We start from the raw sequence: 14571 nt of genomic DNA on the forward strand, positions 1-14571 counted from the left end.
ATTTCATACCCAGCCAAACTGAGCTTCAGAAGTGAAGGAAAAATAAAATCCTTTGCGAACAAGCAAGCACTCAGAGATTTTGTCACCACCAGGCCTTCTTTACAAGAGCTCCTAAAAGAGGCACTACACATAGAAAGGAACAACCAGTACCAGCCATTCCAAAATCACACTGAATGCTAAAGAGCATCAACATAATGAAGAATCTACAACAACTAACGGGCAAAACAGCCACTTAGCAACAAAATGGCAGTATCAAATTCACACATAACCATATTAACCCTAAATGTAAATGGACTAAATGCACCAATCAAAACACACAGACCGGCAAATTGGATAAAAATCCAAAACCCATCAGTGTGCTGTATTAAGGAAACCCATCTCACATGCAAGGATACACAAAGACTCAAAATAAAGGGATGGAGGAAGATTTACCAAGCAAATGGAGAGCAAAAAAAAGCAGGAGTTGCAATTCTCATCTCTGATAAAATAGACTTTAAAGCAACAAAGATCAAAAGAGACAAAGGTGGCCATTACATAATGGTAAAAGGATCGATACAACAAGAAGAGCTAACGATCCTAAACATATATGGACCCAATGCAGGAGCACCCAGATACATAAGGCAAGTTCTTAATGACTTACAAAGAGACTTAGACTCCCACACAATAATAGTGGGAGACTTTAACACTCCACTGTCAATATTAGACAGATCAACCAGACAGAAAATCAACAAGGATATCCAGGGCTTGAACTCAGACCTGGAGCAAGCAAACCTGATAGACATTTACAGAACTCTCCACCCCAAATACATAGAATATACATTCTTCTCAGCACCACATCACACCTACTCTAAAATTGACCACATAATTGGAAGTAAAGCACTGCTCAGCAAATGCAAAACAACTGAAATCATAACAAACAGCCTCTCAGACCATAGTGCAATCAAGTTAGAACTCAGAATTCAGAAACCAACCCAGAACCGCACAGCTTCATGGAAACTGAACAACTGGCTCTTGAATGTTGACTGGGTAAACAATGAAATGAAGGCAGAAATAAAGAAGTTCTTCGAAACCAATGAGAACGAAGACACAACATGCCAGAATCTCTGGGACACATTTAAAGCAGTCCCTAGAGAAAAGTATATAGCAATAAGTGCCCATATGAGGAGAATGGGGAGATCCAAAATTGACACTCTATCGTCAAAATTCAAAGAGCTAGAGGAGCAAGATCAAAAAAACTCAAAACCCAGCAGAAGACAAGAAATAACTAAGATCAGAGCTGAACGAAGGAGATTGAGACACGAAAAACCCTTCAAAAAATCAATAAATCCAAGAGCTGGTGTTTTGAAAAGATCAACAAAATAGACAGACCACTAGCCAGATTGATTAAAAATAAAAGAGAGAACAACCAAATAGATGCAATAAAAAATGATAAAGGGGAAATCACCACAGACTCCACAGAAATTCAAACCATCATCAGAGAATATTACAAACAACTCTGTGCATATAAACTAGTAAACCTGGAAGAAATGGAAAAATTCCTGGACTCCTGTGTCCTCCCAAGCCTAAACCAGGAGGAAGCTGAAACTATGAATAGACCAATAACAAGGTCAGAAGTCGAGGCAGCAATTAAGAGCCTACCACACAAAAAAAGCCCAGGTCCAGACGGGTTCACAGCCGAATTCTACCAGACACACAAAGAGGAGCTGGTACCATTCCTTCTAAAACTATTCCAAATAATCCAAAAAGAGGGAATCCTTCCCAAATCATTTTATGAGACCAACATCATCCTGATACCAAAACCTGGCAGAGACCCAACAAGAAAAGAAAACTTCAGGCCAATATCCATGATGAACATAGATGCAAAAATCTTCAATAAAATATTGGCAAGCTGATTGCAACAGCAAATCAAAAAACTTATACATCATGATCAAGTAGGATTCATCCCGGGGATGCAAGGCTGGTTCAACATACGCAAGTCTATCAACGTAATTCACCACATAAACAGAACCAAAAACAAAAACCACGTGATTATCTCAATTGACGCAGAGAAGGCATTTGACAAAATACAACAGCCCTTTATGCTAAAAGCCCTCAATAAACTCGGTATCGATGGAACGTATCTCAAAGTAATAAAAGCTATTTATGACAAACCAACAGCCAATATCATACTGAATGGGCAAAAACTGGAAGCATTCCCTTTGAAATCTGGCACTAGACAAGGATGCCCTCTCTCACCACTCCTATTCAATATAGTACTGGAAGTTCTAGCCAGAGCAATCAGGCAAGAAAAAGAAATAAAGGGTATTCAAATAGGAAAGGTGGAAGCCAAATTGTCTCTATTTGCAGAAGACATGATAGTATACCTAGAAGACCCCATCGCCTCAGCCCAAAAACTCCTGAAACTGATAAGCAACTTCAGCAAAGTCTCAGGATATAAAATCAGTGTGCAAAAATCACAAGCATTTGTCTACACCAATAACAGACTTAAAGAAAGCCAAATCAAGAACGAACTGCCATTCACAATTGCTACAAAAAGAATAAAATACCTTGGAATACAACTCACAAGGAATGTAAGGGACCTCTTCAAGGAGAACTACAAACCACTGCTCAACGAAATCAGAGAGGACATATACAGATGGAGAAACATTCCATGTTCATGGTTAGGAAGAATTAATATCGTGAAAATGGCTATACTGCCCAAAGTAATTTACAGAATCAATGCTATCCCCATCAAGCTAACATTGACTTTCTTCACAGAACTGGAAAAAACCACCATGAACTTCATATGGAACCAAAAGAGAGCCCGCATAGCCAAATCAATTCTAAGCAAAAAGAACACAGCGGAGGGCATCACACTACCGGATTTCAAACTATACTACAAGGCTACAGTAATCAAAACAGCATGGTACTGGTACCAAAACAGAGATATAGACCAATGGAACAAAACAGAGGCACCGGAGGAAACACAACATATCTACAACTCTACAATCTTTGATAAACCTGACAAAAACAAGCAATGGGGAAAGGATTCCCTATTTAACAAATGGTGCTGGGAAAACTGGCTAGCCATGTGCAGAAAGGAGAAACTGGACCCCTTCCTGACACCTTACACTAAAATTAACTCCAGATGGATTAAAGACTTAAACATAAGACCTGGCACGATAAAAACCCTAGAAGGAAATCTAGGCAAAACTATCCAGGACATAGGAGTAGGCAAGGACTTCATGAACAAAACACCAAAAGCATTGGCAACAAAAGCCAAAATAGACAAATGGGACCTAATCAAACTCCACAGCTTCTGCACGGCAAAAGAAACAGTCACTAGAGTGAATCGGCAACCAACAGAATGGGAAAAAATTTTTGCAGTTTACCCATCTGACAAAGGGCTGATATCCAGAATTTACAAAGAACTCAAACAGATTTACAAGAAAAAAACAAACAAGCCCATTCAAAAGTGGGCAAAGGATATGAACCAACACTTTATGAAAGAAAACATATACGAGGCCAATAATCATATGAAAAAATGCTCATCGTCACTGGTCATCAGAGAGATGCAAATCAAAACCACATTGAGATACCATCTCACGCCAGTTAGAATGGCGATCATTAAAAAATCTGGAGACAACAGATGCTGGAGAGGATGTGGAGAAAAAGGAACACTTTTACACTGTTGGTGGGAGTGTAAATTAGTCCAACCATTGTGGAAGACAGTGTGGCGATTCCTCAAGGCCTTAGAAATAGAAATTCCATTTGACCCAGCAATCCCATTACTGGGTATATACCCAAAGGACTATAAATCATTCTACTATAAGGACACATGCACACGAATGTTTATTGCAGCACTGTTTACAATAGCAAAGACCTGGAATCAACCCAAATGCCCATTGATGATAGACTGGATTGGGAAAATGTGGCACATATACACCATGGAATATTATGCAGCAATCAGAAATGATGAGTTTGTGTCGTTGTAGGGTCATGGATGAATCTGGAGAACATCATTCTCAGCAAACTGACACAAGAACAGAAAATGAAACACCGCATATTCTCACTCATAGGCGGGTGATGAAAAATGAGAACACATGGACACAGAGAGGGGAGTACTAAACACTGGGGTCTATTGGGGGGAAAAGGGGAGGGCCAGTGGGAGGGGGTGGTGGGGAGGGATAGCCTGGGGAGAAACGCCAAATGTGGGTGAAGGGGTGAAAGCAAACAGAACACACTGCCATGTGTGTACCTATGCAACTGTATTGCATGCTCTGCACATGTACCCCAAAACCTAAAATGCAATAAAAAAAAAAAATAGTTTATTGCCTGGTGGACTAATGCTTCTTACTATTTCTGTCCTCTCTTCTATTCAGAAAAAAAACAAAGACACAAAGGCAAGAGATAAAAACAACAGTCTACTAGATTATAAACTGTTTGTATAGACTATTATAAAAGTTAAACACATACATGCACTCTTCCCAATCATTTAATGCAAGTCCAAAGATCTTGCTGGTGGCAAATTATACAATTAATTATTTGATTAATTGTATAATTATATTAATTATGTAACTATTTTTAAATTAGAAAGCTGTATGTAGAAAGCTGTTAATAATACAATTAAATAATTGTGTAATTACCATATTAATTATTAAATTGTTTTTAAATTAGTGTATGTTGAAAGCTGTTTCCTAAGTTGCCTAGTCTTTTAAACTTGTATTTCATACTGACTGCCTTTCAGTTCAATATTTTATTGAACATACTATATGTCACACTGTGTTCTGGGCAATGGGGATGTAAGTTACAAATGGTCTCTGATCTTGAGGTGCTTGTAATGAGTTTGTGAAGAAGATACTGTATATGTAATTTTAATAAAATTTGGTTGAATTACACATGGTGGTGCCTATCTGTAGTCCCAGCCACTTGGCAGACTGAGGGAGCAGAATCTCTTGAGCCAGGAGTTCAAGGCTGTAGTAAGCTGTAATTGCATCTGCAAATAGCCACTGCACTCCAGTGCAACACAGTGAGACTCTGTCTCTAAAAATATAAGTAACTAAATTAAAGGCTGGCTGGTGTAACCATGATAGAATACTCAGGTTAATGCTAGAACATGGAGTGGAAGCATGAAAGAGGGCAGGGAAGGTTTCCTAGAGAAAATGATGCCTCAAATGAGGCCTGTAGAAGGTCAGGGATAGAACCAGTGGGAGAAATATTTCAGGCAGAAAGAGGAACGAGTGCTTAAGGCACAGAGGACTGAAACAGCATGATGGACACTGCCCAGGAGAAGGGGTGGCCAGGAACCCCAGGCAACTTTGCATTTTTGGAGATTAAATGAGAAGCAGAGAGTAACAGAAGTCAGTACATAACAAATTCTGTGTGACATCCCAGCCTTTAGGTAGCCAGATGCCACTGAAAGGTTCAACTAGAGGAATGAACCAGACAGATCTGGGTTTGAGATTCATCACTCTGGCAACTTATGGCACAGGATGGCATCTCAGAAGGTGAGAAGTCAGGGGCTACTTTCTATAGCCCAGACTCTTCAGTGTCACCATCAGGAATGCAACCATTCCTGAAAGTCTACTCAATAATGATTCTGGGGTGCCATGAGATCACTGCACCCAGAAACAGTTTGGAACCTCAACTGGATCACTAGGCCATTTAAGGTCTCTCCCCTGGCGACTCCCCTGAATCACAGATTGCTTGGATAATGGCTGTTTGTATACTAGCTGCCTCTAACAAGCTCTAAGGTTTAAGTGGGCAAGCAGATCTCCTCCTCCATCACTGTTTGCTTTTTAACTCAAGCTCTGGAATAGATGCTATTAATAAATAGCAGAACAGAACCTGTCAAATATAAGTTAATTATGTTGAATTTGTACTTACATCTCCTCCTAACAAATAGAATTTAGGATACCACAGGCTTTTGTTGCCTTCACTTTTTCCTAATTTAACATTTAAAAAAGCATTACACTGGGCAGGTAAGGGAGCACCTGAGTAAATAAAATGCTTTCCAGCTTTGTCTATGAATCATTACCTACCCACCTTACAGGTTTTTCTCGAGTTGCCTCAGGGGAGCCCAGGGGCTACAGTCACAGTAGGCCTAGGAGCTCATGTCAGACTTGAGCTCCTTTCCCAATTCTCTGCAAATCCTCTTCACCCACTCCAGCCCAACAACTCACAGCCAAGAACTAATGTATGAAATTCCAAAACAACACACAAATAGCATTCATTCCCACCAACTGAAGATCTCATTTCTTATCTCACTCTTGGCCCCACATCTCTTGCTTGGCTCTGATTTTTTTTGCCTTCCCCTCCTTTATGTTTACTATCTAAAAAAGCTAAAATTAAGCATTTGTTCCCAGTATCCACTCTCTGAAATATTATTTTCCTGTCTGTCATCAAAACCTTCCTTTCCACAGCCAACCTAGCAAAATCTCACCTTCTCCATTCCCAGGCCATTTCCAGCCATAATAGCCCCTTCTCTTGACTTAATACCTGTAATCATGGTTATTAATTTTGTAATAATGTATCCTGCAAATTCACCTGAATTAGCTTATACCTTTTTTAAAGCCAAAACCAATGCTTATACATTCTCAAGTCCTACCTGTGATGCCTACAGTGAAATGCCTGGAGTGTGGGCTCCGTAAATTTCCATTGAACAATCATACTTGGACACGCACATAAATTTCTTCAACCAGTATTTTCATTCATAAAGATAACAGAAAGGCCCTCAAAAGTCTCTGTAGGCAGAGACTGAGAGCATTTTCCAGATTTATTTAAAAGGAAAATTCAAGGCCTAAAAAAGGTTAAAAAAAAACCTGCCCAAAGGTAAAGAAATGGCTGAGCCAACAATAGGACCATGAGTGTCCCCACTTTACAAAAGAAAATGCTTAACAACTAAACACCATCCCCTCTGATAAAGTTATCCTTACCTTCAACTCAACACTCATCTGCAATGAGAGTACTATATATCTATACTGTGCTTCAGAGAATCCAAACTGTCTGATAATGCTGAAGTCATTCGTCCTGGTTATGGAAATGAATAATATGATTCTCGGACCAATAATTAATCTTTTAACAATGTGAAAGAGTACTGACATATTCCTCACGTTAGAGAAAGCCTGCCTGGGACAGAATCTGACAGGATAGATGACCCACCTACATATAATCAAGAAGCTGATAATATATCATGTCTTTGGAAAGTGGCACAGAATACTAAATGGATCATATCAAAGTTACCCCAGCAGAAGTGATTATAATCAAAGGTATTATGTACAAACAAATAAACAAAATGGGGCTGGGAGCAAAGATTATGTAGTAAGATAGACTTTCTCAGCCTAATGAAATGACTGGAGCTGAAAATGTTCTCAATTACAAACATAGGTGTGCCAGGCGCGGTGGCTCACACCTGTAATCCCAGCACTTTGGGAGGCCAAGGTGGGCAGATCACATAGTCAGGAGTTCGAGACCAGCCTGGCTAACATGGCGAAATCCCATCTCTACTAAAAATATCAAAATCAGCCAGGCATGATGACAGATACCTGTAATCCCAGCTACTCAGGAAGCTGAGGCAGGAGAATTCCTTGAACCTGGGAGGTGGAGGTTGTAGTGAGCTGAGATCATGCCATTGCACTCCAGCCTGGGCAACAGAGCAAGACTCTGTCTCAAATATATGTGTGTGTGTGTGTGTGTGTGTGTGTGTGTGTGTGTATATATATATATATATATATATATATATATATATATATGATTATGTACTAATGGATTTTTTTTTTTGAGACGGAGTTTCGCTCTTGCTACCCAGGCTGGAGTGCAGCTCTTGTTACCTGGGCTGGAGTGCAATGGCGCAATCTCGGCTCATGGCAACCTCCGCCTCCTGGGTTCAGGAAATTCTCCTGCCTCAGCCTCCTGAGTAGCTGGGATTACAGGCACACGCCACTACGCCAAGCTAGTTTTTTTTTTGTATTTTTAGTAGAGACGGGGTTTCACCATGTTGACCAGGATGGTCTCAATCTCTTGACCTCATGATCCACCCACCTCGGCCTCCCAAAGTGCTGGGATTGCAGGCGTGAGCCACCGTGCCCAGCACTAATGGATTTTTTAAATGAGCACAAATAATTAAATTAGTAATCATACATGTACTAATATACAAATATATAATGTACATTTTAAACACAAAACAAATTTATAAAAGGTAAAGACAGAAACAGACCTTCTAAAATATTCTTCCTACACCCAATGGACTACTGGGCTCATTCCTTAGGATTCACCACCTCACTTTGGAGCCACTGCTTTAAAATATTTATAAAAGTACAAAGCCAAAAGTTATTACTCTAATTATCTGGAAAACTCCAAAATTACTTTCTTTCCTTAACTAAATAAAGCATATGTGCCCTAAGGTCCATAGCAAATCCATTAAAATTCTAACAGTAAAAAGTCAGAGAATGCACAAAAAAATCGTCCAAGGTTCATACCGGATAGTAACAAAAAGTTACAAAATATAAACGGCTCAGAAGCAAAATTGATTTTGTTTGTTTTTTATCTAAACCGTGTCCCCTAAAATTGTTGTGATTTACATGGTCAGTGCTTTAACCCATGTGCTATTTCCGGCCACAGGAAGGAACTGGGTATTCATTAAAAAGCTGTCACATAAATAGCCACTTACCAGCTCACCTGGGGAGTGCAATGTTGGGCAAGTAGTAAAGAATGCCAATTTTATTTATTTTACTACTTGTAAACTCCCTAAGGAAAGGGCTGGGCTAGTAAATTTTCTGAACATTCAACCCTTAATTATCCACACAGCAGATCAGAGAAGTCAAGGTAGTAATCAAAAAAATTTCTATAATCATTGTAATAAAGACATATATTCAGGTATAGTCAGGCATTTTTCATTAAATTACACAAAGACCACCAGCCCCAAAACAGTAGAGCACAGAGGTCAAACATATGGGTTTTTGAGTCAAGGGGCCAAAGTCTAAGTAATGGCTGAGTAACTTACTAGTTGTATAACCTTAAGCAAGTTATTTAACCTCGGTAATTTTCTATTTCCTCATCTGTAAAATGAGGAAGCTAACACTAGCTACCTTACAGGTTTGTGGAGAAGATTAAATGATATAAGGCATTTGAAGTACTCAACAGAGCACTTGGTAAATGTTTAATAAATGTGTATTTTAGTGTTATTAGAGCTTAAGAACTGGATGGAAATCAGCAGGGAAGAGAGAAAGAGAGAGGATGTAATTATGGTCAAGTATATTGCAAAGCTATATAAAAAGTCACTTTAAGGAACAACTGCTGTTCTTCTAAAAATATCCAACGAACAGGACATTAGCAATTAGGGCATGTACCCTAATTGCTTTTGTGAAAACCACGGTTTTTGACCAAGAAGAAAAAGTTACTTTTCTTCCTATCTGAAAGAGTTTCCCTCCCTATGTTTCTAGAAATCTAGTTACCTATCACAGAGGTAGGAAACCCTGATTCAGTGTGATGGAGGCCCCTGGGGCTACTGAGACTACCAAAAAAGAAAAAAAAAAAAGTGAAATTCATACATTACCTGTGCCCAGTGGTTTTTAAATACAATCATGCATGTTTCTGGGTCAACTCCCTGTAGGCTCACAGCCTGCTGGAGTTTGCTTTCTGTTGAAACTGATGACATCATAAACCTTCATAAATCAATGCTTCTAAGTCATATTTAATTTTCATTAAAATTTGGTAAGCAGTCACTAACTCTCAAGTTCGAGAAATGTAACTTCTTTGCATTTCATTATCACCTTCCAAAACCTGTAATGGCAATAACAAAAAAAATTAATTTTATTATGTTCATAAATTAAATAGGACACTGCCCATTAAATTTAAATCAAAGCATAGACATTCTCAAAGTCCAACACAGAACAAAAATCTACAAAACAGATATTATACTCAATCTAAAGGCTCTTCTATTTTCTCCCACTTTGCTACTAAAAATACAAAATACTAATGCTACCTAAGTTACATGAATAAATGAAACAATTATTGGGTTTCTTCTCTCCACTACAACAAATCACAGCCCCCAAAATTACTATTCTAAATTGCTCAAATCTAGTTTCTAGAATCAACTGAGAAACTATTAGATTGGTCCAAAAATAACTGCGGCTTTTGCCACTGAAGTTAATGACAAAAACCGCAATTATTTTTTCTTCAACCTATTATGATACCAATGTTTGCAGAGTTTAAAAACATAGTTTCCCAGTAACAGGAAAACCATGAGTTAGCAGCAAGACAGATAAATGGCTTGATGTAACTTGGGGGTGGTATTATAAAACAGCACCCAGATTCTTGAGTCTAATATGATTGAATATTTTTTTAAATCAATGGCTGCCAGAATTGAAAGCATTCTCAATCATTTTTTGGCTGTAAACTAGGTTAAAGTTTCTAGCTCTGCTGAAAAATAATAGAATTCCAAGTAACCTTGACAAATCAAAGATAGAAATGATCCATCAAAAACAAGATATTGTTTATTAGATGTGAGTGCAAGGTAGCACACTTACAAATGAAAAATGAAACACAGATAAAATACGAAGAAATTCTGACTACAAGAGAGCAAGTAGGGGAAAAAAGAAATTGGGGTCATGGAGTGTACGGTGAATATGATCCAGTTGTGTGGCACTAACTGACAAAAGCAGTAAGACAGTGGTATTGTCTCACTAGTTTGATTAGCCCTTAAAAGGACTGGGTATAATTCAAAATATTATTTTTTTAGTATACAGATTGGGAAGAGTTCAGAAAAAAGTAATTACAATTACCAGAACCCTGGAAAACAAAAGCCATAAAAAAAGTTTGCAGACTTGTAAGACCAAAAGAAAACAAGAGGTAGCCATTTTCAACAGAGTAATATGAAGGGTGTTACAAGAAGAACACCCTCCCTACAAAACATAAGATGGGAGGAAGTGGGCTTCAGAGGAGACTTAATGGGTTAAGCTCCTTGTGGGGAGTAGAATTAAACACTGGAAAATAGTTAAGGAGTATTTAAAACAGCAATTCTGTTAATAGGAGGGCAACTATTCAACACAAAAAGGTCTTAGAAACAATTTTTAGGACATAAGAGCAGAATGCTTCAAAAAATAGTTCTGAGAAAAAAAAACCTTTTTTTTTTTTTTTGAAAAGAAACATTTTCTAAGAAGAATGGAAGAGGATTAAGGTATACAGAAAGGACAGCCTGTTAGACGAAGTACACAAATCACATACTCAAGGAAAATTGCCTGTGTGTTTCTTCTATAACTGTATTTTACTATTAAAATTGAATTCTCCAAACTAAAATTCCAAATAATACAAACTTGTTATCAGTGGACACTGTTCACTGCCAACCATGGCCCTTTGCTACCATGGAGTCCATCTGGTGTTTCAAAAATCAGGAGTGGCTACCCCACATATGTAGAGTCTGCATTCTCCTGCCCCACAGTCCCTGCCACCACTCCCTGTGATCTTACTGCCAGAACTTTCACCTCATTCAGGTTACCTCACTAGCCTTTATAAGGATTTATGTTTACAGCCTTCTTTTAAGTGATAAGAGATAAAACAAGATTCTGAATCAAATTCCCCATTATTCTACACACTCCATTTCTGTGAAAACATCAAGGCCTTCTATTTAGGTTACACAGTGATAATAATTAAGAATATCAAAGTTTTGGGTTATCCCAGAGATAGAAAAACTCTAAGACTGAGATTCCTTCCAGTTCCAGGATTCAAAGATTCTTCTTCAAAAGTATGAAACAAACATACATCATGCCAATTGCATCTAAATCCAAACAGAAACATATGCTAAGATGCTTTAAGTTAGTTTTCAGAAGGAATTTACATGCAATCTTCTCAGAAATGGCAAGAAGACAGTATATACAGGATAAACTGCCACTGTCTTGAGTTTACTATAGTTTCCTGTTGTTGTTGTTTTAGAGACAGGGTCTCGATCTGTCACCCAGGCTGAAGTGCAGGTGGCATCATAGCCTTGAACTCCTGGGCACAAGGAATTCTCCTGCCTCAGCTTGTCGATCTCCTGCCTCAGCCTCTCGACTAGCTGGGACTACAGGCATGTGCCACCATACCCGACCAATTTTTTTTCATTTTTTGTACAGACAGGGTCTCCCTATGTTGCCTAGGCTGGTTTTGAACTCCTGGGCTCAAGCAATTCTCCTGCTTTGGCTCTCCAAAGGGCTAGGATTATAGGCATGAGCCACCATGCCCAGCACAAGTTAGTTTTGATAGAAAGAAAATGTAAATCTCTGTATTCCTATTCCAAGACTCTTTCCAGGAAACTATATTCTCCTTTCTACGGGCTATAATCTCTGGCCCTGTTTTCTAAAGGAATTTGTCACTTTTCTAAGAAAAGTGCATCTCATTCAGTTTATTCATATCAAACATACGTTTGAAACAGATGCCTAAAGAATCAAAACGTGTCATGAATGCAGAAAGTACAATATAAAGAACACTTGAGAGAGAAAGAAAGAATGAGGCAAGTCAAACAAGCTAAGTTTGAGAAGGAAATAACTATGCCAGAAGGTCCTACAAATGAAAATACTACCTAGCACACCCAGAGAACAAAAAGTTGGATATTTTCATTCTCTCTCTCTCTCTCTCTCTCTCTCTCTGTCTCAATCCATGTTGCAGTATTAAAACACTGGTATGTCAACAAGGCAGTATATTAATAAAACTGAAAGAGATAGATCCATATTTATGACAGATATATAAGGACATATTTCCTCAAGAACCAAGGTTTTGCAACACACTGCATTTTCCTGTTATTGGTTCTTTACTTTTTTCCTTTTCTGTAGCCATTCCAAGTCTTTTATTAAATTCTCAAATCACAGCTAAAAGTCCCAAATGAAGAACAAAGGACAGAATGAAGTCAAAAGCTCTAAGTAGGTAAAAGGGCTGTAGTCACTGAAATGTGAGACTGTCATGAATATGACATCATCAGACATTTTTCCTTTCTTTTCCTCTACACTCTTCAGTCTAAGGTATATGATGCTGAAAATGTTTTCAGTAAACCTTGCCACTCTTGGTACACATCCAGTCTGTTCTTCCCATAAATACATACATGTACATTGACTCAAGTTTCATGCCTTAGACAGAGCTCTACAAACCATTTACATGCCAAGGAGTGATATTTTTAACCTTTCTTCAAACAAGCCACCAATACAAAAAAATGTCCAAGGAACTCTGCGACAGTGGGTGCATGTGGGTGTATGGTGTAGTTGAGTTTTTTAGTTGGAGGAATGGACAAGAAAGAGATGAGCTGTCAAAATATATATATAACAGCTTAATATTTCAGTATAAATTCTACACTGCAAGGATAGAGCTGACTGTAGACATTAATAAGTGGCCATATTTATATCTCATTAATATAATTAATACAATACTTTCCATCAATAAAAAAATCTATTGAATATTGTTATGGATAACTGGCCTAAGAATTATATCTATTTTTATTTGCTTTTTTCAAAAGTATATATTTTTATTTGACTATGAAAAAAGCAAAGCATATGCTTCCTCATTACAGAATTATAAAATATACCATATAATCATAAAAGTTCAGATTCTAACTACCTAAATCACATCTCTTTTCCAATGTAAAAAGTTCTTCATTTTTTTCCAATGTAAAAACTTCATTCTCAGATAGAAATCTTACCCAATTGTTTGGAAAACTAAATAATTAGAAAAGCTAGAAATATGTCAAAATCACACTTTTTCCTGAACTATCAATAACTATATTTTTATTAATCCTTCTCTCACTATCAGACTATGCTCAAATTATAAACATTGTGGCATTTACTTAAATATCTTAAATATTATCTCATATAATCCTTCAATTATGTTATCTATTTAAATAAATATCCTCTAATAATGAATTTTTTTAATTCTTTTTTTTTTTTTTTTTTTTTTTTAGATATGTCTCTCTCTGTCGTCCAGGCTGGAGTGCAGTGGCACACGATCTCGGCTCACTACAACTTCCAACTCCCAGGTTCAAGGGTTTCTCCTGCCTCAGGCTCTCAAGTAGCTGAGACTACAGGCATGTGCCACCATGCCCAGCTAATTTTTTGTATTTTTAGTAGAGACAGGGTATCACCGTGTTAGCCAGGATGGTCTCAATCTGCTGACCACGTGATCCACCAACCTCGGCCTCCCAAAGTGCTGGAATTACAGGTATGAGCTCTCATGCTCGGCCTTTTAAATTTTTAAGGGAAAGAAATGGGATAGCCACCTTAAGGGGAGACAGAGCCAAAGGAACATTTTTATTCAAGGAAAAGTGATGACATTTGCAGGCCTAATGGGAATGAACCAATGAACATGGATAATTTGAAGATACAAGAAAAAGAATTTTGATGGAGCAAAAGGAGCAGAAGAAAGGTGATGTCAAGAACACAGGTAGGAGAGTGCTAGAGATAAAAGGGAAGCAAAGCTAAGTCTTTCACAGTGAGTTTCCAAACCAAAACCACCACCTTATACTTGATGGAAAGCATGGCCAGCTCCTTTCCTACCCCTCCTACTTTGTCCCTCCTGATATTACTCCGGTTGGTTTGTGAAAATGGCTAGAGAATTTAGGTAGATTTAAAGTAGGGA

The 14571-nt window shown here is 38.0% G+C and overlaps 1 protein-coding gene across 11 annotated transcripts in view; it reads right to left on the reverse strand.

The window, feature by feature from the left end:
• The window catches only part of FHIP1A (FHF complex subunit HOOK interacting protein 1A), a 288042-nt gene that overhangs the window by 108173 nt on the left and 165298 nt on the right, over nucleotides 1-14571 (reverse strand). For 9 of the 11 annotated variants that reach the window (XR_013532857.1, XM_054253606.2, XM_078366393.1 and 6 more), the window contains one exon: nucleotides 9533-9759. The exons of the other annotated variants lie outside the window; for them this stretch is intronic. Coding sequence is in view for 8 of the 9 variants with exons in the window: in XM_054253606.2 (XP_054109581.1) it covers nucleotides 9533-9637 (105 nt within the window). In the remaining variant the exon portion in view is untranslated. The remainder of the gene's footprint in view (nucleotides 1-9532; nucleotides 9760-14571) is intronic. 11 annotated transcript variants of the gene reach the window in all.

This window comes from Callithrix jacchus, chromosome 3 (assembly GCF_049354715.1).
Source record: "Callithrix jacchus isolate 240 chromosome 3, calJac240_pri, whole genome shotgun sequence".
Classification (NCBI taxonomy): domain Eukaryota; kingdom Metazoa; phylum Chordata; class Mammalia; order Primates; family Cebidae; genus Callithrix; species Callithrix jacchus.